Source organism: Balaenoptera musculus, chromosome 21 (assembly GCF_009873245.2).
Source record: "Balaenoptera musculus isolate JJ_BM4_2016_0621 chromosome 21, mBalMus1.pri.v3, whole genome shotgun sequence".
Lineage (NCBI taxonomy): Eukaryota > Metazoa > Chordata > Mammalia > Artiodactyla > Balaenopteridae > Balaenoptera > Balaenoptera musculus.
The window spans coordinates 34,593,861-34,617,514 of NC_045805.1; the positions used below are offsets into that span (position 1 = coordinate 34,593,861).

Consider the following 23,654-nt stretch of genomic DNA (forward strand, 5'->3'; position numbering starts at 1 on the left):
TTCTCCTTCTGGGACCCCTATAATGCGAATGTTGTTGCGTTTAATGTTGTCCCAGAGGTCTCTTAGGCTGTCTTCATTTCTTTTCATTCTTTTTTCTTTAGTCTGTTCCACAGCAGAATTCCACCATTCTGTCTTCCAGGTCACTTATCCGTTCTTCTGCCTCAGTTATTCTGCTATTGATTCCTTCTAGTGTAGTTTTCATTTCAGTTATTGTATTGTTCATCTCTGTTTGTTTGTTCTTTAATTCTTCTAGGTCTTTGTTAATCATTTCTTGCATCTTCTCAATCTTTGCCTCCATTCTTATTCCGAGGTCCTGGATCATCTTCACTATCATTATTCTGAATTCTTTTTCTGGAAGGTTGCCTATCTCCACTTCATTTAGTTGTTTTTCTGGGGTTTTTTCTTGTTCCTTCATCTGGAACATAGCCCTCTGCCTTTTCATCTTCTCTATCTTTCTGTAACTGTGATATTTGGTCCACAGGCTGCAGGATTGTAGTTTTTCTTGTTTCTGTTGTCTGCCCTCTGGTGGTTGAGGCTATCTAAGAGGCTTGATGGGAGGCTCTGGTGGTGGGTAGAGCTGACTGTTGCTGTGGCGGTCAGAGCTCAGTAAAACCTTAATCCACTTGACTGTTGATGGGTGGGGCTGGGTTCCCTCCCTGTTGCTGTGGCGGTCAGAGCTCAGTAAAACCTTAATCCACTTGACTGTTGATGGGTGGGGCTGAGTTCCCTCCCTGTTGGTTGTTTTGCCTGAGGCAACCCAACACTGGAGCCTACCCGTGCTCTTTGGTGGGGTTAATGGCAGACTCTGGGAGGGCTCACGCCAAGGAGAACTTCCCAGACCTCTGCTGCCAGTGTCCTTATCCCCACGGTGAAACAGAGCCACCACTCGCCTCTGCAGGAGACCCCCCAACACCAGCAGGTAGGTCTGGTTCAGTCTCCCCCAGGGTCACTGCTCCTTCCCCTGGGTCCCGATGCACACATTACTTTGTGTGTGCCCTCCAAGAGTGGGGTCTCTGTTTCCCCCAGTCCTGTCAAAGTCCTGCAATCAATTCCCACTAGGCTTCAAAGTCTGATTCTCTAGGAATTCCTCCTCCCGTAGCCAGACCCCCAGGTTGGGAAGCCTGACGTGGGGCTCAGAACCTTCACTCCAGTGGGTGGACTTCTGTGGTATAAGTGTTTGCCAGTCTGTGAGTCACCCACCCAGCAGTTATGGGATTTGAGTTTACTCTGATTGCGCCCCTCCTACCGTCTCACTGTGGCTTCTCCTCTGTCCTTGGACGTGGGGTATCCTCCTTGGTGAAGTCCAGGGTCTTCCTGTCAATGATTGTCCAGCAGCCAGTTGTGATTCTGGTGCTCTCGCAAGAGGGAGTGAGAGCACGTCCTTCTACTCCGCCATCTTGGTTAATCTCCTTGATTTTCAAAACCTTTATGATATCTTTGACAAAGTTCCCAAAAGTCCAATTCTAAATGAAATTTGTGTGACCTCTAGCCAACTCTGAGGTTTTCCAAATGGGCCCCTGGAACACCACAAGAGATTTGTTTTCTCTCCTTATCAAAGAGATATTAAGTTAATTAGGCTTATTTGGTATGTTAAATCACATGGGAAACATTGTCAAATGAGTGATAAACCTTCCTAGGTTATATTGTATGGGTAAATATTAATAGATATTCTAGAAATTATATGGAACGCCTAAAAATCTGGTATGTCCTGGTAAAATGTTACCAGTTACAATCTTAAATTATCTGTCACAACAGTAACCAAGTTTCTTTGTCAATTGCATTGTAATCAGGTCTTTAATCATGCTTGAACTCTTTTGAACAGTCATTCATAGACAGTTATTATTATTTTTTAAAAATTATTTATTTATTTATTTATGGCTGTGTTGGGTCTTCGTTTCTGTGTGAGGGCTTTCTCTAGTTGCGGCAAGTGGGGGCCACTCTTCATCGCGGTGCGCGGGCCTCTCATTATCGCGGCCTCTCTTGTTGCGGAGCACAGGCTCCAGACGCGCAGGCTCAGTAATTGTGGCTCACGGGCCTAGTCGCTCCGCGGCATGTGGGATCTTCCCAGACCAGGGCTCGAACCCGTGTCCGCTGCATTGGCAGGCAGATTCTCAAACACTGCGCCACCAGGGAAGCCCGACAGTTATTATTTTACTTTGATGTCTTTGCCAAAATGCTTCATCTTCAAGAAGGTTCATAGAAAGGACTTTTTGACAAGTATAGGTTTCTGATAACTTTCTAATCATACCACTGAACTGGGTAAAAATTTAAAGAATTTTAATGGAAACCCTGATGGCTTCATAAAACAGTTACAAGAGATAAAGAAGTAGTTACATAAGACTGAGTGAACTGGTGACTATAGTTATAATTTTTATGGTTTCCGTCTGAAATATTACTGCCTTTTAATCTGTGTTTTCCAGATATAAGGAAACTCTTCCCCTCAAGCTAATTTTGACTTACAGCATTTTGGTAAATTATACCTTTGTAAGAAGAATTGAAACATTTATCTTTTCTCTCTACCTGATCCCTCTGAAGATTGGAAACTCTTAGGTTCCCAGCAGCCTTATCAGGTGAATCAAGAAGGCCACCTCCTGACAGGTGCAGGAATCTCAAGATATTTTGGGAATCTTGAGAATAGAGAAATTCACCCAAATCTGTAGATATTGCAGGCAGAATCTGATGATAAACCCTTGGCATGGCTTTCCTGGCCTTGAGAGGGCTTTTAAAAATTCAATCTGAGATTCCTTATAAAAAACTCCAGGAAAGCCAAATTTAAAAGACCCTGTATGCTCAATTACACTTATGTAAATAATCAGGCCAACTTTATTGAAGCCAGACTACTTTCCAAACAAATGTCTTAATTTGGTTATATTTGGTAGAAATCAGGGTAATTTTAGAGAGAAAAAAATATGTTTCAACAATATATCTTTGTGGATATTAAATTCTAGTGTTGTTTGTCTAAGACTCACTTCCTAGATGGCTACTTGTGGCTAGGTTACATATTGTAAAATTTGATTGAATTATTAAAAGACACTCTAAGTTTGTTTCTTCAGCTTATCACAGTAATCTATCTGTGAATGAAGATCAGATGCCCCATGACCTGTAACCAGGAGATTATGTATACTGAAAAAGACATCATCTAAAGACTGTCTCCAAACTACATGGAAGGACGCTTAACAGGTACTATTAACTAGCTTATGCACAGCGAAACTGAAGGGAATTGAACCTTGGATTCATATTTCCCACTTAGAAAGGACTCCTGCACCAGACTGGTCTCTAGAGAGGACTACTGACCTCAAAATTACCTTAAAACAATGCTCAAGCAGAATAGAAACTACACCCACACCAGGGCAAAAAGAAGACAACATCAAAGGTAGACAGCAATCCCAAGAAGCTGACCTGACCCGTATGATAATTTATAGTGTTTTCTTAAGTTCTTGAACTTTTGCATATAAATCTAATATATTTTTCTATCATGAGCACAATCCCATGCAGAGTTTAAAAATTAATCCAGTTGTGGGTTTATGATCAATTACCAATGTCCAGTACTTCTGGGTTACCTTGGTGGATTTCTCCTCTCCAAGGCTCTAATTGGATAGCCCTTAGGAAATGTATTCTAGAAGAAAGAAGTTATAGTTCTGTTTGGGCCACTATTGATATTACTAGATGGGACTCCCTCACTTGGATAATTAATCACACTTGCTCTGGCCATGACCATAAATATGAATTTTCTTTTAAAATTACTCAATCAGAGTAGTGAGCCAAATTTCAACCAAATAATATAACCTCCCCGAGTAACGGGATGGATTTATATGGTTAACACTAGGCTATGGTCATTTAAATTGAAAGGCCTCCCCCTTATGTTGGGAAGAATTAAACCATAGTAAGGAAACAACACTAGGAAATTGGTCTGGGTGCTTCATGAACAATGCTTACATATCATTTCCCTTAAAGATAGGGATTGGTATGGAACAGACCAGGTCAGATGACCTGGGAATATACTGGGCCACACCTAGTGGAAGATCTTGGCTTAAAATCTTACTAATTCTTACCTTACTAATGCTACTAGCTCTATAACTTGTATTCTGCCTATTTTTCAAGACTGTTGTTTCTTACATTACCAAATATATGACAGATTCTCTGATAAAATGATGACTAGGTGACTTGAAATGATTGAACAAATATATAGTTCTATGTAAGACCAGTGATTGTAATAGTGTAACTCTAGATATGGGAAGAAACAACAAGATGGAATCATTTCCTGAACCATAATAGACTAGTAATACAGGTGACCCAGAAACTTTTGGCTACTGATTCACAGGACCTAGTTCAGTAATAGCACATTGAGTGGCCTATCAATGAAAATCTGGCCTGACCTGGGAATGAAAATTCCTAACACCATGGGACAAGTGGTCATGAAATGCCTCCCAAACCATGGTCGAGTTTATGACCATGTGAGAGCACTGCCAGCTAGAAAAATGTCATTCACCATCTGGTCCTACAAGAGTGAAGTCACCAGCCACTGCAGTCACTAACTTTTAACACACCCTGAAAGGAGTTCATGGTGGAGATCAGGAAAGAGGCACCCTGTGCTCTGGGAAAAGTAGCAGAATAGGCCTCCAGATAGGTATTTTCAGGAGAAAATTTTGTATGAACCCAAATTCTTGCATCTCCCCATACTTAGAAAAGCACTAAAACCATTAACTAAGATATCTGTTCCTCTTGACTAGCAGTAACCTTCTCCTGAGATGTGTGCTTGGTGGCACATACCCCCTTTGCCAAAATCACAGATATACTGACCTCTCCCCTTATCCCATGGCAGCAGTTCCTCAGAGCTCTCTGAGAGGCGGTCTCCTGGGCCATAGCCCTCAGGGAGTCCCCAGATACAACTGAAACCCACAGCTCTCACGTTGCATGTGTTTATTCCGGTCAGCATTTGACAGAAACAGGAAGCAAAGCAGGAAAACGAGGCAGTGACATTTCCCAGTGGTCCTCACGGTCCCTCCAGAACCCTTAGGCTGGCTGCCTGTCTCCATCCAGTGCCCTGTCTACATGCCCCCGAACCAGGCAGAGCATGGCCCGTGCTCTAAGCAGGTACCACCCCGTCCCGGCCAGTTCCTCCCTGGGCTTGCTCCCATGCCTCCTTTACCATCTCCCCAGCCATTTCCTTGCCTTCTGATTTGTGAAAAACTGTGAAAGTGATTTTAGAAAATAATAACCATTTACATTTGTATAGTGCTTCAGGGTTTACAGATTGCTCTCATACACATCATCTAGGGACCTGGGTAAATTCCTTGGACATTAAAGAAAACTCACTAACTGAAAGTGGCATGCTTAGAAAGAATGTCATTATTTGGAAGTGGACAAATATTTCTGGAAACAAATAAAAGACACCTCCTTAACTCCGATCTTGTTGATCCCAAAGTTGTCTGCCAGCCTTTACCTACCCTCCCAGGAGGTATATTTTGCTTTTTTTTTTTAATATATATATTTTGCTTTTAACAACAAACTGGGGGAATTCCCTGGCAGTCCAGGGATTAGGGCTCCGCACTTCCACTTCAGGGGGCACAGATTTGATCCCTCGTCTGGGAACTAAGATACCACAAGCTGTGTGGTGCAACCAAAAAAAAAAAAAAAAAAAGAAAGAAAGAAAGAAAAAAATTTCGTGTTTGTCCATTTCTGGCACAGAGCTCCTAAAACCTTTGGAATCTCCTAAGTGATAAGAGCAATAAAGGTACCTTTTGAAAAAAAAATTTTTTAAAAAATGAGAGTAGTTGAAATGATGTTTATTTGAAATTCCTTTTGACATAGTTTAATTTACACCTGAATTTAGTTTTTGTTGTTCTTGAGGCCCAATGTTTGTTGAGCAAATCTGCAATGTTTACCTCCCTTCTAATAAGATAAATTTTAGGCATGAAGTGGTTTATTAAATAGAAATATAAATCCAGATAATAATTAGATGTTCCTTTCCCTCAGAAACAAAAATCCAAAGGACCATAGTGTCTAAAGTGATGCTCCTCTTCCCATTGGATACAAACTTTTTATTTCTAGGTTCATTTGCAACATTAAAATTATTATGGGTCCATTTCCATATACCACAAACAAATATACTGGAGTATTTAACCCATGTCATCACTGGTACACACAGTAAAAATGTTCCAGTGATGAAAATTATGAATGTTCCAGGCTTATAAAACTATATGTTGCCAAACTCTCTGTTACTGATTATTTTTCTTTAAATGCACATCCAACTGACTCCCAATCTCTCCTTCCACTGATAAGAACTTTGAACTATTTGTAGCTTCCCAGGTGTTCACTAAAGTAGTATGTGAAAATAGGATCTTTGCTCCAGGTAATTTCAACCAACTGAATTTCAGTTGGTTGAAAGATATAAATGGTTAGGCTCTGACGGCATAGCAGAAATTCCATTTCCAGGTAACAGAGAGTCTGGCCATATTATTTTAATCACAATCCCAGTGGTGTTGTGTAGAGCACTGGGGTCCAGCTGAAGTGCATAGTCATTCACAAGGGATGGCTGTGAAGGAGATTTAAGTATAGGCAAGGCATTTAAGTAGTCACTAGCTGGCATCTAAAATTGCTTTCAGAGATTATATGATTCCAAGGGCAACAGAGTCTCCTGTGCCCCCAGTACGTAGGGGATGCTGACTGTTTTTTATCTTCATTTCTCTCAAGAGTTCCCTGAAGTGAAGTAGAGGCTACAGATGCATAGTTGAACACCTTAGCACTCTTCCTGGGCTTCTTGATGGGCAGAGACTAGAACGAAGTGAGATTTCTCCCTGTGTTTTTACAGGGAGGTCTCAGTGGAATACTGAGACACCGGGAGATTTTTTTCCCCCTTGGAAGAGGCTCCTGGAAGAAGGAAATTGAGGATGAGTGACAGGAGAAAATTGGGGGATTTTGAAATGGAAAAATGAAGAGCTGGGTCTTGTATAATGAGGAACTAAAATAAGGATGTGTGTCACGGCAAATGGAAATGCCCATGTATGTGGGATACTTGGCCAGGCGCTGCTCCTACTCAGGCTTGGAGCTATGCCAGAAAGGAGCATTCATCGCTGTCACCTGATGCCAACTCTGACATTCACTGAGCATCTGCTACAGGCCAGGACCTGTGCTAACCCTTCCCATCAGGATCTCTGCATTCCTCACTTGCCCAAGGTCACCTGGGAAGTGGTGGGTTAGGAATTCAGCACACGTGTATCTGATTCTTCTCTACCTGACTGCTGTGCTTGACCCTCCACTTGGGAGTGCCCTTCCCACAGGCCTGGGTGACAAGTGGACACTTCCTTGGAGCTCTGGAATACACACCTCTCTCACGGTGCATATTGTGCTTCCTAGAGTGGGGGCTGTCCACTCAGTCGCCTCTGTATCTGCAACGATGAGAAGAGTCCAGGAAATGTTCAATACACACGTGAGCTGAATTCAACAGAGGCAAAATTAGCAAGAATCTGGGAGGCTGCCAGACCAGACAGAGGGAAGGAGAGACAAGTGTAGACTTCAGAAGAGGGAAGCAAGCCTGCTTCAAATATGAACAAGCAAATAAAAGCAATGATTTAAAACAGGATCTCACAATTTAAAACAGACAAAAAGAAATCCCTTTACCAAAGAAGGGATACTATGGTCCCTCTGAACCCTGCATATCCTTTCTCAGCCCATGTGGAATACCACATTCACAGCTGCATTTGCTTATTTCATGCTAACCTCATTAGCAGCAAATTTTAAATCTATTTCAAATTGATATGGGAACTGCATAATTCTCAAAGATTAATTAATAATAAGAGTAATTTTAGGGCTTCCCTGGTGGCGCAGTGGTTGAGAATCTGCCTGCCAATGCAGGGGACACGGGTTCGAGCCCTGGTCTGGGAAGATCCCACATGCCGCGGAGCAGCTGGGCCCGTGAGCCACAACTACTGAGCCTGCGCGTCTGGAGCCTGTGCTCCGCAACAAGAGAGGCCGCGATAATGAGAGGCCCGCGCACCGCGATGAAGAGTGGCCCCCGCTTGCCGCAACTAGAGAAAGCCCTCGCACAGAAACGAAGACCCAACACAGCCAAAAATAAATAAATAAATAAAAATAAAAAAATAAACAGGAGCTGTTGTTTAAAAAAAAAAAAAAAGAGTAATTTTACATCTGCTCAGTTACTTGAGATTCTCTAATATCCTGGCGGGAGAAAACACACACAGTGATGGATGTGATAGTCACACATCCAGTATCTGTTCTCTGTCGAAATGTGCGTACAGGTCCTTCTGCTCTGATGGCTTTCCAACCCCTCTCTTAAAAACACTAGGTGTAAAAATAAATAAATAAAATAAAATTCCCGGGGCTTCCCTGGTGGCGCAGTGGTTGAGAATCTGCCTGCCAATGCAGGGCACACGGGTTCAAGCCCTGGTCTGGGAAGATCCCACATGCCGCGGAGCAATTAGGCCCGTGAGCCACAACTACTGAGTCTGCGTGTCTGGAGCCTGTGCTCCACAACAAGAGAGGCCGCGATAGTGAGAGGCCTGCACACCGCGATGAAGAGTGGCCCCCGCTTGCCACAACTAGAGAAAGCCCTCGCACAGAAACAAAGACCCAACACAGCCAAAAAAAAAATAATAAATAAATTAAAAAAATAATAATAATAAAATAAAATAAAATTCCCATTGCTAAAAAAACAAAAAACAAAAAAAACACTAGGTGTCCTTGGGTGAGTTATTTAATCACTTTAACCTTCATTATCCATTCTTTATAATTGCAGAAAATAATAGTATTGCATGATGCAGTTGTTTGACAGGGGTTAAATGAAACAGTGTATATAAGAGCACCTAGAAAAATGTTTCATGGATAAATTTTTATTAAAGCTAATGTTGGAATTTTGTTTTGATACTGCCCTTTGTTTTTGCTTTGAATTTTATTTTATTTTTATACAGCAGGTCCTTATTCGTTATCTATTTTATACATATTAGTGTATACATGTCAATCCCAATCTCCCAACTCATCTGACACCCCCCCTCCCCCCCGCTTTCCCCCCTTGGTGTCCATACGCTTGTTCTCTACATCTGTGTCTCTACTTCTGCCTTGCATTAATATACAATATTTGTTTTTCTCTTTCTGACTTATGTCACTCTGTATGATACTCTCTAGGTCCATCCATGTCTCTACAAATGACCCAATTTCGTTCCTTTTTATGGCTGAGTAATATTCCATTGTATATATGTACCACATCTTCTTTATCCATTCGTCTGTTGATGGGCATTTAGGTTGCTTCCATGTCCTGGCTATTGTAATAGTGCTGCAATGAATATTGAGGTGCATGGGTGTTTTTGAATTATGGTTTTCTCTGGGTATATGCTCAGTAGTGGGATTGCTGGGTTGTGTGGTAGTGCTATTTTTAGTTTTTTAAGGAACCTCCATACTGTTCTCCATAGTGGCTGTATCAATTTACACTCCCACCAACAGTGCAAGAGGGTTCCCGTTTCTCCACAACCTCCCCAGCATTTGTTGTTAAAAGATTTTCTGATCATGCCCATTCTAACTTGTGTGAGGTGATACCTCATTGCAGTTTTGATTTGCATTTCTCTAATAATCAGTGATGTTGAGCAGCTTTTCATGTGTCACTTGGCCATCTGTATGTCTTCTTTGGAGAAATGTTTATTTAGGTCTTCTGCCCATTTTTTGATTGGGTTGTTTGTTTTTTTAATATTGAGCTGCATGAGCTGTTTATATATTTTGGAGATTAATCCTTTGTCAGTTGCTTCATTTGCAAATATTTTCTCCCATTCTGGGGGTTGTCTTTTCACCTTGTTTATGGTTTCCTTTACTGTGCAAAAGCTTTTAAGTTTCATTAGGTCCCATTTGTTTATTTGTGTTTTTATTGCCATTTTTTGAAAAGGTGGGTCAAAAAGGATCTTGCTGTGATTTATGTCATAGAGTGTTTTGCCTTTGTTTTCCTCTAAGAGTTTTTATAGTGTCTGGCCTTACATTTAGGTCTTTAATCCATTTTGAGTTTATTTTTGTGTATGATGTTAGGGAGTGTTCTAATTTCATTCTTTTACATGTAGCTGTCCAGTTTCCTGAGCACCACTTATTGAACAGGCAGTCTTTGGTCCATTGTATATTCTTGTCTCCTTTATCAACAATAAGGTGACCTTATGTGCATGGGTTTATCTCTGGGCTTTCTATCCTGTTCCATTGATCTATATTTCTGTTGTTGTGCCAGTACCATGCTGTCTTGATTACTGTAACTTTGTAGTATAGTCTGAAGTCAGGGAGCCTGATTCCTCCAGCTCCAATTTTCTTTCTCAAGATTGCTTTGGGTATTCAGGGTCTTTTGTGTTTCCATACAAATTGTGAAATTTTTTGTTCTAGTTCTGTGAAAAATGCCATTGGTAGTTTGAGAGGGATTGCATTGGATTTGTAGATTGCTTTGGGTAGTATAGGCATTTTCACAATGTGGATTCTTCCAATCCAAGAACATGGTATATCTCTCCATCTGTTTGTATCATCTTTAATTTCTTTCATCAGTGTCTTATAGTTTTCTGCATACAGGTCCTTTGTCTCCTTAGGTAGGTTAATCCTAGGTATTTTATTCTTCTTGTTGCAGTGGTAAATGGGAGTGTTTCCTTAATTTCTCTTTCTGATCATTCATTGTTAGTGTATAGGAATGCAAGAGATTTCTGTGCATTAATTTTGTATACTGCTACTTTACCAAATTCATTGATTAGCTCTAGTATTTTCTGGTAGCATCTTTAGGATTCTCTTTGTATAGTATCATGTCATCTGCAAACAGTGACAGCTTTATTTCTTCTTTTCCGATTTGGATTCCTTTTATTTCTTTTTCTTCTCTGACTGCTGTGGCTAACACTTCCAAAACTATGTTGAATAATAGTGGTGAGAGTGTGCAACCTTGTCTTGTTCCCGATCTTAGTGGAAATGGTTTCAGTTTTTCACCATTGAGAACAATGTTGGCTGTGGGTTTGTTATATATGGCCTTTATTATATTGAGGTAAGTTCCCTCTATGCCAACTTTCTGGAGAGTTTTTTATCATAAATGGGTGTTGAATTTTGTCAAAAGCTTTTTCTGCATCTATTGAGATGATCATATAATTTTTATCCTTCAATTTGTTAATATGGTGTATCACATTGTTTGATTTGCGTATATTGAAGAATCCTTGCATTCCTGGGATAAACCCCACTTGGTCATGGTGTATGAGCCTTTTAATGTGCTGTTGGATTCTGTTTGCTAGTATTTTGTTGAGGATTTTTGCATCTATATTCATCAGTGATATTGGCCTGTAGTTTTCTTTCTTTGTGACATCTTTGTCTGGTTTTGGTATCAGGGTGATGGTGGCCTCATAGAATGAGTTTGGGAGAGTTCCTCTCTCTGCTATATTTTGGAAGAGTTTGAGAAGGGTAGGTGTTAGCTCTTCTCTAAATGTTTGATAGAATTCACCTGTGAAGCCATCTCATCCTGGGCTTTTGTTTGTTGGAAGATTTTTAATCACAGTCTCAATTTCAGTGCTTGTGATTGGTCTGTTTATATTTTCTATTTCTTCCTTGTTCAGTCTTGGAAGGTTGTGCTTTTCTAAGAATTTGTCCATTTCTTCCAGGTTGTCCATATTATTGGCATAGAGTTGCTTGTAGTAATCTCTCATGAGCCTTTGTAGTTCTGCCGTGTCAGTTGTTACTTCTCCCTTTTCATTTCTAATTCTATTGATTTGAGTCTTCTCCGTTTTTTTCTTGATGAGTCTGGGTAATGGTTTATCAATTTTGTTTATCTTCTCAAAGAACCACCTTTTAGTTTTATTGATCTTTGCTATTGTTTCCTTCATTTCTTCTTAATTTATTTCTGATCTGATCTTTATGATTTCTTTCCTTCTGCTAACTTTGGCGTTTTTTTTTGTTCTTCTTTCTCTAATTGCTTTAAGTGTAAGGTTAGGTTGTTTATTTGAGATGTTTCTTGTTTCTTGAGGTAGGTTTGTATTGCTATAAACTTCCCTCTTAGAACTGCTTTTGCTGTATCCCACAGGTTTTGGATCATCGTGTTTTCCTTGTCATTTGTCTCTAGGTATTTTTTGATTTCCTCTTTGAGTTCTTCAGTGATATCTTGGTTACTTAGTAACGTATTGTTTAGCCTACATGTGTTTGTGTTTCTTACTTTTTTCCCCTGTAATTTATTTGTAATCTCATAACGTTGTGGTCGGAAAAGATATTTGATATGATTTCAATTTTCTTAAATTTTGAGGCTTGCTTTTTGACTGAAGATGTGACCTATACTGGAGAATGTTCCGTATGCACTTGAGAAAAAAATTGTAATCTGCTGTTTTCGGATGGATGTCCTATAAATATCAATTAACTCTACCTGGTCTATTATGTCATTTAAAGCTTGTGTTTCCTTATTAATTTTCTGTTTGGATGATCTGTCCATTGGTGTAAGTTAGTTAGGTGTTAAAGTCCCCCACTATTATTGTGTTACTGTCAATTTCCTCTTTTATAGCTGTTAGCAGTTGCCTTATGTATTGAGGTGCTCCTATGTTGGGTGCATATATATTTATAATTGTTCTATCTTCTTCTTGGATTGATCCCTTGATCATTATGTAGTGTCCTTCCTTGTCTCTTGTAACATTCTTTCTTTTAAAGTCTATTTTATCTGATATGAGAATTGCTACTCCAGCTTTCTTTTGATTTCCATTTGCATGGAATATCTTTTTCCATCCCCTCACTTTCAGTCTGTATGTGTCCCTAGGTCTGAAGTGCATCTCTTGTAGACAGCATATAAATGGGTCTTGGTTTTGTATCCATTCAGCGAGCCTGTGTCTTTTGTTTGGAGCATTTAATCCATTCACGTTTAAGGTAATTATCGATGTATATGTTCCTATTACCATTTTCTTAATTTTTTTTTTGTAGGTCCTTTTCTTCTCTTATGTTTCCCACTTAGAGAAGTTCCTTTAGCATTCGTTGTAGAGATGGCTTGGTGGTGCTGAATTCTCTTAGCTTTTGCTTGTCTGTAAAACTTTTGATTTCTCCATGAAATCTGAATGAGATCCTCGCTGGATAGAATAATCTTGGTTGTAGGTTCTTCCCTTTCCTCACTTTAAGTATTTCATGCCACTGCCTTCTGGCTTGTAGAGTTTCCACTGAGAAATCAGCTGTTAACCTTATGGGAGTTCTCTTTTATGTTGTCATTTTTCCCTTGCTGCTTTTAGTAATTTTTCTTTGTCTTTAATTTTTGTCAGTTTGATAACTATGTGTCTCGGTGTGTTTCTCCTTGGGTTTAACCTGGCTGGGACTCTCTGTGCTTCCTGGACTTGGGTGGCTATTTCCTTTCCCATGTTTGGGAAGTTTTCAACTATAATCTCTTCAAATATTTTCTCAGGTCCTTTCTCTCTCTCTTCTCCTTCTGGGACCCCTATAATGCGAATGTTGGTGCACTTAATGTTGTCCCAGAGGTCTCTTAGGCTGTCTTCATTTCTTTTCATTCTTTTTTCTTTATTCTGTTCCACGGCAGTGAATTCCACCATTCTGCCTTCCAGGTCGCTTATCCATTCTTCTGCCTCAGTTATTCTGCTATTGCTTCCTTCTAGTGCATTTATCATTTTAGTTATTGTATTTTTCATCTATGTTTGTTTGTTCCTTAGTTCTTCTAGGTGTTTATTCCTTAATTCTTCTAGGTCTTTGTTAAACATTTCTTGCATTGTCTCAATCTTTGCCTCCATTCTTTTTCCGAGTTCCTGGATCATCTTTTCTATCATTATTCTGAATTCTTTTTCTAGAAGGTTGCCTATCTCCACTTCATTTAATTGTTCTTCTGGCGTTTTATCTTGTTCCTTCACCTGGTACATAGTCCTCTGCCTTTTCATTTTGTCTATCTTTCTGTGAATGTGGTTTTTTATTCCACAGGCCGCAGGACTGTAGTTCTTCTTGCTTCCATTGTCTGCTGTCTGGTGTATGAGGCTATCTAAGTGTCTTGTGCAGGCTTCCTGATGGGAGGGACTAGTGGTGGGTAGAGCTAGGTGTTGCTCTGGTGGGCAGAGCTCAGTAAAACTTTAATCTGCTTGTCTGTTGAATGGTGGGGCTGGGTTCCCTGCCTGTTAGTTGTTTGGCCTGAGGTAACCCAGCACTGGAGGTTACAGGTTCTTTGGTGGAGCCAATGGCAGACTCCAGGAGGGCTCACGCCAAGGAGTACTTCCCAGAACTTCTGCTGCCAGTGTTCTTGTCCCTGCGGTGAGCCACAGCCACACCCTGCCTCTGCAGGAGACCCTCCAACACTAGCAGGTACGTCTGGTTCAGTCTCCTATGGGGTCACTGCTCCTTCCTCCTAGGTCCTGATGCACACACTACTTTATGTGTGTGCCCTCCAAGAGTGGAGTCTCTGTTTCTGCCAGTCCAGTCAAAGTCTTGCAATCAAATCCCGCTAGCCTTCAAAGTCTGATTCTCTGGGAATTCTTCCTTCCATTGCCAGACCCCCAGGTTGGGAAGCCTGACGTGGGACTCAGAACCTTCACTCCTGTGGGTGGACTTCTGTGGTATAAGTGTTCCCCAGTTTGTGAGTCACCCACCCAGCAGTTATAGGATTTGATTTTATTGTGATTGCACCCCTCCTACCATCTCATTGTAGCTTCTCCTTTGTCTTTGGATGTGGGGTATCTTTTTTGGTGAGTTCCAGTGTCTTCCTGTCAATGACTGTTCAGCAGTGAGTTGTGATTCTGGTGCTCTCACAAGAGGGAGTGAGCACATGTCCTTCTACTCTGCCATCTTGAACTAATCTCATTTCAATATTGTCCTTTGACTCCATTCTGTGTAATGGCCCTAGATAAAACTTCTCTATAACAACAGCATTTGGAAAATAGAAATTTTAAAATATTTTCATCTAGTCAAGAAAGACTCACCTATTCATAGTTTTATTGACAGCAACATAATGACGCTTCCAGTTTAAAATGATACCTGGCTGGCATTTAAATACCACTAACAAAAGTGAAAATGAGGAAAAAAGAAACATCACAGCACAAAAAATAATATAATGTATTTCCAGATTCTTGGAAGGAATTCTATTAATTATGAATCAGCTAGATATTGACAAGATTCTCACAGGATTTTCATCATAAAATAGAGGTTGGGGAGAGAGTACAGCTAGTAGAGTAGAAAGAAAACAGGGCTAACTGTCCCTCTACTACTTGAGCACTGCTTTTGAGGTAGTCAAAATATGGTTTCCCACTCTCTCCCACATCTATCTACATCTCCAAGAGTGTGACTCCAAGAGTGGGAAGAAAGGGACTGGATAGCCACATACTGCATACTAGGAAGCTTGGTGCCAAAGAACAAAGCCTTGCATATGGATGGAGAGACAGGAAGTGCTCAGAGGAGGTGCTTGTAGGAAACTGGTCCTTTGGGTCAGAGTATCAGAAAAGCAGAAAGAGAGGCAAAGAGATACCTTCCTTGGCACAGCAGAGACATACTGAATGAAGCCACTAGAAAGGGGGGCAGGAGTAAATTTTAAATGATGTAAAACCATCTTTAAATGCCCATTCAATTGTATTCAAGAATAGCAAAATCCATCAAAATAGTGAAAAACTCCAAAAACATTGCTGCATTGTCAAAGGTGGCAAAGGCATTGAAATGGAGGTGTCTGGTTAGCAGGCAGTTAAGCTACATAATATCTTAAATATTTGATTTACTAAAGCTAAAATTCAGAGAATGAAAGGTGGTTTAAGGATATAAAAGCATAAAGCACAAAACAATATGAATTGTTTTTAAAAAGCAGTATAGAAGATGACTTTTTGTACATTTCTTGAAAATGTTACTTGAAGACATACATCAATCAATGAAGTGATAACATAAAGTGAATGAGAAAAGCATGCAATAAATAAGCTGGTAGTGAGGAGTGATAGCAGATAAACATGGAATTGTTTAAATAATTACAAGAAATGTGGCTTCAAAACTGAAAAGATCCTCTGAAGGGATGATGTAAATGTACAAAGTGTATTGTTAATACCTGGGGTTTTAATTCCAAAGTCAAGAAATTTGTGGTAGGAGCAGCTGAGGTCCACATAAACAAGGGCAACTCAATTAACACAGTTCCATTCTTTGTTAATTTAAAACATATGAGTTTTAAATGAATTTTTAAAGTAGAAGCATCCATTAGAAAAGTTTTAACCAGGATACACACTTTCCAAACCTTGGAAAAGAGAAATCAAAAAGGACATTGTCCATTTGAAGCAGAGAGAGAAGGAGAGAAGATGGAGAGAGAGAGAGAGAGAGAAAGGGAGAGAAAACAAATCAGCAAGGAAGGATTAATCAAAACAGATAAAAGGAGATGACTATATGGTCAGACCACTCAAGATGGCTGTTCTCTTGCTCTCTGTACATCCCCTACTTGACCAGTGCCTGCTTCACCTATACTCCACTCACATGGCTGACCTTCCTACCTAATTGCCCCAGGCCCCAGCTAGTGATTGTTCTTATTAAAGGGACAGTGAGGGCATGCCCCTCTGTTGGTTGGTAACTGATGAGCCAACCTGACATCAATTCCTCTTGTAACTGGAAATCTCCCCTTCCTACCCCCAACCCCCCCAGAGGGAAGACTGCCACCACGTCCTGCCTGCCATCTCCCCGCACATGGTGGGGTGTCGCTCCAGGACCTTGCTTCAGACGTGTAAGCTCCCCCATCCATTAGACTGTTGATGTCCCTGTTGCTGACTCCAGGCTCTTTCTTTGGTCTTAAGGCTGGGCAAGTGCTGGCCTTGTAGGCCTGTGGGGTGCAGCCCAACAATGACCTAAGAGCATCCATAACCATATTAGAAATGAATGAAATACTCAAAAACACAAAGACTGGGCTTCCCTGGTGGCGCAGTGGTTGAGAGTCTGCCTGCTAAGGCAGGGGACACGGGTTCGAGCCCTGGTCTGGGAGGATCCCACATGCCGCAGAGCAACTAGGCCCGTGAGCCACAACTACTGAGCCTGCGCGTCTGGAGCCTGTGCTCCGCAACAAGAGAGGCCACGATAGTGAGCGGCCCGAGCACTGCGATGAAGAGTGGCCCCTGCTCGCCACAACTAGAGAAAGCCCTCGCACAGAAACGAAGACCCAGCATAGTTATCAATCAATCAGTCAATCAATCTTTAAAAAAAAAAAAAACAAAACAAAACACAAAGACCTTCTGATTAGGTGAAAAACAAATTCCAAGAGCCATTATTAAAAAAAAAAAGATGTAGATTAAAAATAAAAGCATGGATGGATACAGATTGAATGAGACTAAAAAGAAAGTAGAAGTGCAATATAAACTAATGAATTCATTTGTTCAAAAATATTTACTGTGAGCCTACTATGTGTCCAGTCCTACTCAACGTGCTGGTGATACAGACAGAATTCTAGTCCTTGACAATGAGGATGTAAACATATTCATAATATAATTTCAAATAATATAACCTCAAATAGTGTGAAGAAAATATTATTTGTGGAAATAGCATTCAAGGCAAATGTAATTAAATAGAAAAAAGTCATTTTATATTGATTTTTTTAATATCATAAACATAGAAGATATAATACTCATGGATATTATGCATCAAATTATATTACATTGAAATATATAAAGCAATACCTGTTAGAAATATTTATATATATACGGATCTCTCTCAGTCTTTGATGGAGTAAGTGAGCAAAAATAAACATGTAGAATATCTTAACGATAGAGCTAACTAAAAAAATATGTACAGTCTGGTACAAGAGGGCAACTTGAGGGAGGGTCTCACTTCCTTCGTGGACACACCAAATCTACAGCTATATATAGAACAACTTTCTCTGAAAAGAAACCTAAAAACTAGCAGAGCCACCCTTTCACATTGGGGAAAGGAGAAGAAAACCACACTGAAGTGGGCAGGAGAGGCTGAGACACTCTCACCATAAACCCCACCCTGCACAGCGCCCCACAGTCGGGAGGGAACTCAAAACACGGCACTTCTCCCTGAGGCGAGAAGGGTTCCTACCTCACTTTGTGCACCCCAACTTTTAACACTGGAGCCTGAGAGAAGAGCCCCCAAAACATACAGATCTAAAACTCAGTGGGGCTTGTGTCCAGGAGGCCCGCGGGCCTGTGGTGAACTGAGAAATGGCCCTAAGGGCTCACACACAGACTCACACCCCAGGGCCCAATGCGGAAGCAGCCCTTTGAAAAGTGTCAGGACTTTATGTGAAAGACCCACTGCCTAAGTTTAAAGCATTGCTCTGAGGGGCGGGACCTGTGAGGATGCTCTCCAGGGCAGGGGCTGGTGGGCGCCATCTTCCTGTTCTCCCTCTGCCTTGCTACAGCCAGCAGGTGCCATCTCTTTTTTATTTCTTTCTTTAAAATTTCTTTCTTCTTCTTTTTTTTTTTTTCTTCCTTTTCTGACAGGTGCAATTTTTGCACACTGCCCCTCTACCCTGGTCCAGCCAGTGGCCATCATTTTCATGCTCTCCCTCTGCCACACTCCAGAGCACCAGTGTTTCCCAGAGGGGAGCATCTACATCGCTGCCCCAGTTTTTATGTTTGGTGCCCCAGTTTTTGCAGCTGCCACCCAAAGGATGCTCTTTGAGCACCTAGTTCTGGAGGCCAGGGGGCTTGTAATCATGGGTCCCATGGGACTCCAGCTACCAGAGAGACAGTTCTTGGCAGACTCCCAGCCCAGGGTGTGGCACAGACAGCAGACTGACACATCCCTGGTCTTTCTGAGAAAGAGGCCTATTAGCTTGTCCAGGAGGTTGGTCTGAGGGAAAGGCTTCTTTGGCACACTCACAGGGGACCTACAGAGCTGCTCGCAGGGAGTGAAGACCAGTGGACTTAATCTGTGCACTCATTTGCCTCATTCCAGCTCACCAGTATCTTCCAGAAAGGAGCATATTCCCTTGTCTGGTGCCCTGATTTTTGTGTCTGCTGCCCGTGGACACCTCTACACTGTCTGGCTCTAGTGGCCAGTGGGGCTTTTACTGGTGGATCCCACAAGATTGTAACCAACAGAGAAAGAGTTCTTAATCAGCTAAAGCCCCGCCCCTCCTAGGCACAGCAAGAGGCAGCAGACCCAGAGCTCAGTCTTCTGTGAAAGAGGTCTATTAATTTATTGTCACAGTCATAGCTGCAGCCTGAGAGGCAGGCTTCTAATTAAACTCACAACTGAAAGCTGACCATAAGCCTCTCCTGAGACGTCAGAGGGCAGGCGCTGTCCGCATGCTGTCCCTCTGCTATGATCCAGAGCACCAGCATCTCCCAGAGGGGAGCTCTTGTACGTATCTGGTGCTCCCGTTTCTGTGGCTGCGGCCCAAGGGACACCCCTTGACAACCTGGCTTCGAAAGCCAGAGTGTCTTGCATTCCTGGGTCCCATGGGACTGTAATAATTGGAGAGACATTTCCCAGAAGACTACCACTCCCACAGCACTGACAGACAGAGGACTAAAGCACACCTCTGGCCTTTCTGTGGAAGAAGCCTACTTGCTTGTCCTGAATCTTTAGTCTTAGAGGCAGGCTTCCTCAGGTTTGCACACATCCAGAAGCCTATAGATGTATGCTCAGGGAATGTGGGCTGGGGAACGTCATCTTTGTGCTCTCTCTCTGCCTCACTACAGCTCAATTGTTTGTCCAGAAAGGAGCTCATACACTCATCTGGAACCCCAATTTTTGTAATTGCCACCAGGGGACACCTCCAGATCATCTAGCTCTAGTGGCCAGCAGGTGTATGCTTGCAGTCCCACAGAACTGTATCTAAATATTTGCATTCTTTAAAATCTGCTGCCTGAGGGTCTGGCTTCTAATCAGCCTGAATCTAGGTGCTGACTGAGATCCTTCCCTTTGGGCAACTGACTGGTTGTGGCACCCCCTCAACTACTTGGAGCTATTAAAAATAAAATAGGCTGCTAGGACAAATACAAATATTTGGAGGACAGCCAAGAGCTAGGGCAGGACTGAATGATAAGTTTCACCAGCTACACAAGTCCACTCCAAGACTGGGAGAGGTGGCTGATTCATCTATTGCATAGACATCAACAGAGAGATTCAAACAAAATAAAGAAACAGAAGAATATGTTCCAAATGAAAGAACAAGATAAAATGTCAGAAGAAAAGAAAAAAACAACCTAAATGAAACGGAGATAAAAAATTTACTTGATAAAGAGTTCAAAGTTATGGTCATAAAAGTGCTCACTGAACTCAGAAGGAAAATGGATGAAAACAGTGAGAACTTCAACAAAGAAATAGAAGATATAAGAAAGTTCCAAATAGAAGTCACAGAACTGGAGAACGCAATAATTGAACTTAGAAATACAGTAGATGAAGCACAAGAAAGAATAGGTGAACTCAAAGACAGGTCAGAGGAACTCATCCAATCAGAGAATAAGGAAGAAAAAAGAATGAAAATAATTAATATAGCTTAAGGGATTTATGGCACATCAAATGGAATAACATTCACCTTATAGGAACTCAGAAGGAGAAGAGAAAAAGGGGCAGAAAACATTTGTAGAAATAATATCTGAAAGCTTTTCCTAACCTGGGGAAAGAAACAGACATCCAGATACAGGAAGCCCAGAGAGCTCCAAAGCAGATCAACCTAAAGAGATCCATACCAAGAAATATTAAAATTAAAATGTCAAAGTTAAAGATAACAAGGGAATCTTAAAATCACCAAGAGAAATACAACTTGTTACATACAAAAGAACTTCCATAAGACTATCATCAGATTTTTTAGCAGATATGTTACAACTCAGAAGGGAGTGGCACAATATATTCAAAGTGCTGAAAGAAAAATCTTTCCAACCAAGAATACTTCACCCAGCAAATACTTCACCCAGTTATATTCAGAACTGAAGGAGAGATAAAAGAGTTTTCCAGATGACTAAACGCTAAAGGAGTTCATCACCACTAACTCAGCCTTACAAGAATTGTTAAAAGAACTTCTTTAAGCTGAAAAGAAAGGGCGCTAATTAGTAACAAGAAAACACATGAAAGTATAAATCTCACCAGTAAAGGTAAGTGTGTATAGTAAAGGTAGTGGATTAATGAATTATAAAGCTGTATGAAGGTTAAAAGACAAAACTCGTAAAAAGACTTATAATTAAAATAATTAGTTAAGGGGTACACAAGATAAATAGATTAGAAGGTGACATCAAAACAGAAAATATGGGGAAGAGAGTAAAAATGTACAGCTTTAGAATGCATTCAAACTCAAGTTATTATCAACTTAAAATTGAGTGCTAGAAAGTTGTTATGTGTAAGCCTCATGGTAACAACAGAAAGTTGTTATGTATAAGCCTCATGGTAATCACAAAGCAAAAACCCATAGTAGATACTCAAAAAATAATGAAAAAGGAATCTAAGCACACCACTAAACAAAGTCATTAAACCACAAAGGAAGAGAGCGAGAGAAGAAGAAAGGAACAGAGGAACTACAAATCAGACAGAAAACAATTAATAAAATGGCAATAAGTACATACCTATCAATAATTACTTTAAATGTAAATGGACTAAATTCTCCAATCAAAAGACATAGAATGGCTGAATGTATTTAAACCAAAAACAACAACAACAAAACAAGACCCATCTATGTTGCCTACAAGAGACTCACTTCAGACATGAAGACACACAGACTGAATGTGAAGGGATGGAAAAAGATAGTCCATGCAAATAGAAACCAAAAGAAAGCTGGGGTAAATATAATTACATGAGACACACTAGACTTTAAAACAAAGTCTGTAATAAGAGACAAAGAAATGTCATAATGGTAAAAGGGTCAATCCAACAAGAGGATAACAATTTGTTATCAACATAGCATTGGAAGTCCTAGCCGTGGCACTAGACAAGAAAAAGAAATAAAAGACATCCAAACTGGAAAGGAAGAAGTAAAATCATCATTGTTTGCAGATGACGTGATTCTATCTATAGAAAACCCTAAAGACTCCACCAAAAGACTGTTAGAAATAACTAATGAATTCCGTAAAGTTGCAGGATACAAAATCAATAGAAATCTGTAGCATTTCTATATACTGATAACAATCTATCAGAAAGAGAAACTGAAAAAAATCCCATTTATAATTCATCAAAAAGAATAAAAGCAAAAATAAACAAATGGGACTAAGCAACAAAAGAAAAAATAAGTAAGTGGGTCTACATCAAACTAAAACTTCTGCACAGCAAAGAAAACCATCAACAAAAGAAAAGACAACCTGCTGAATGGGAGAAAATATTTGCAAAGTAAGTATCTGATAACATATATAGTACTCATACAACTTAATAGCAAAAAAAAAAAAAAAGAATTTAGAAATGGACAGAGGATCTGAATAGACATTTTTCCAAAGAAGACACACAAATGGTCAACAGGTACATGAAAAGTTTTTCAACACCACTAATCATCAGGGAAATGCAAATCAAAACCACAATAAGATATCACCTCACAGCTCTCAGAATGGCTATCATCAAAAAGACAAGAAATAGCAAGGGTTGGAGAGGGTATGGAAAAAGGGAACTCTGGTGCACTGTTGGTGGGAATGTAAATTGGTGCTGCCACTCTGGAAAACAGTATGGAGTTTCCTCAAAAAATAAGAATAGAGCTACCATATGATCCAGCAATTCCACTTCTGGGTATTTATCCACAGGAAAGGACAACACTAACTCAAAAAGATAGCTGCACCCCCATGCTCATAGCAGCATTATTCACAATAGCCAAGACATGGAAATAACCTAAGTGTCCATTGATGGAAGAATGGATAAAGAAAATATTACATATATATATAACTTTATATATTTTTACATATATATAAAATATAATAGTATTATTCAGCCATAAAAAAGAATGAAACCTTGCCATTTGTGACAACATGGATGGGCCTTGAGGGCATTATGCTAAGTGAAATAAGTCAGGCAGAGAAAAACAAATACTATATGATCTCACTTACATGTAGAATCTTAAAAAAAAAAAAAAAGACTAAGCTTATAGATACAGAGAAGAGATTGGTGGTTGGCAGAGGTGAGGGGAGAGCGGGTGGGCAAAATGGGTGAAGGGGGTCAAAAGATACAAACTTTCAGTTATAAAATAAGTCCTGGGAATGTAATGTACAGCAGGGCAATTATAGTTAATAATTCTATATTGTGTATTGGAAAGTTTCTATGAGAATAAATCTTAAAAGTTCTCATCACAAGAAAAAGAAAATTTTGCAACTATGTATGTGATGGAACTTATTCTGGTGATCATTTCACCATATATATAAATATCAAATCATGTTGTACAACTGAAAATAATATAATGTTGTATGTCAATTATACCTCAAAAATACACACACACATATATATATATGCATTACACACTGAAAATATATCTTTTTGAATGCCTGGAACATTCAAATTGTTACTATATCAGTCCACAAGGAAACCCTAAAATACAAAAAAACAAAAGTGGCACAGAACACATTCCCAGATCATGATGGCCTAAAACTCAAAATTACTAACAAAAACTTGTTATAAAATCCCAAACACCTTTAATTTTATATCACTATTTAACATGAGAGTGGTTTTTTAAGAGATTAATTCAAAAGTGTAATAAGCTATTTAGAAAATGCCAACCAGTATACTGCTTATGAAAACATAAGGGATGTATTTAAAGTTATACATATGAGACAAACTAATAATAATAATATTAAGAAATAAAA

The 23,654-nt window shown here is 40.1% G+C and overlaps 1 protein-coding gene across 1 annotated transcript in view; it reads right to left on the bottom strand.

Moving 5' to 3' along the window:
• The window catches only part of LOC118887821 (translation initiation factor IF-2-like), a 112,876-nt gene extending 93,544 nt beyond the window's left edge, over positions 1-19,332 (bottom strand). The window contains exon 1 of the mRNA XM_036838639.1: positions 19,135-19,332. Within this exon, the coding sequence (XP_036694534.1) occupies positions 19,135-19,332 (198 nt within the window). The remainder of the gene's footprint in view (positions 1-19,134) is intronic.
• Between the last annotated feature and the right edge of the window lie 4,322 nt (positions 19,333-23,654).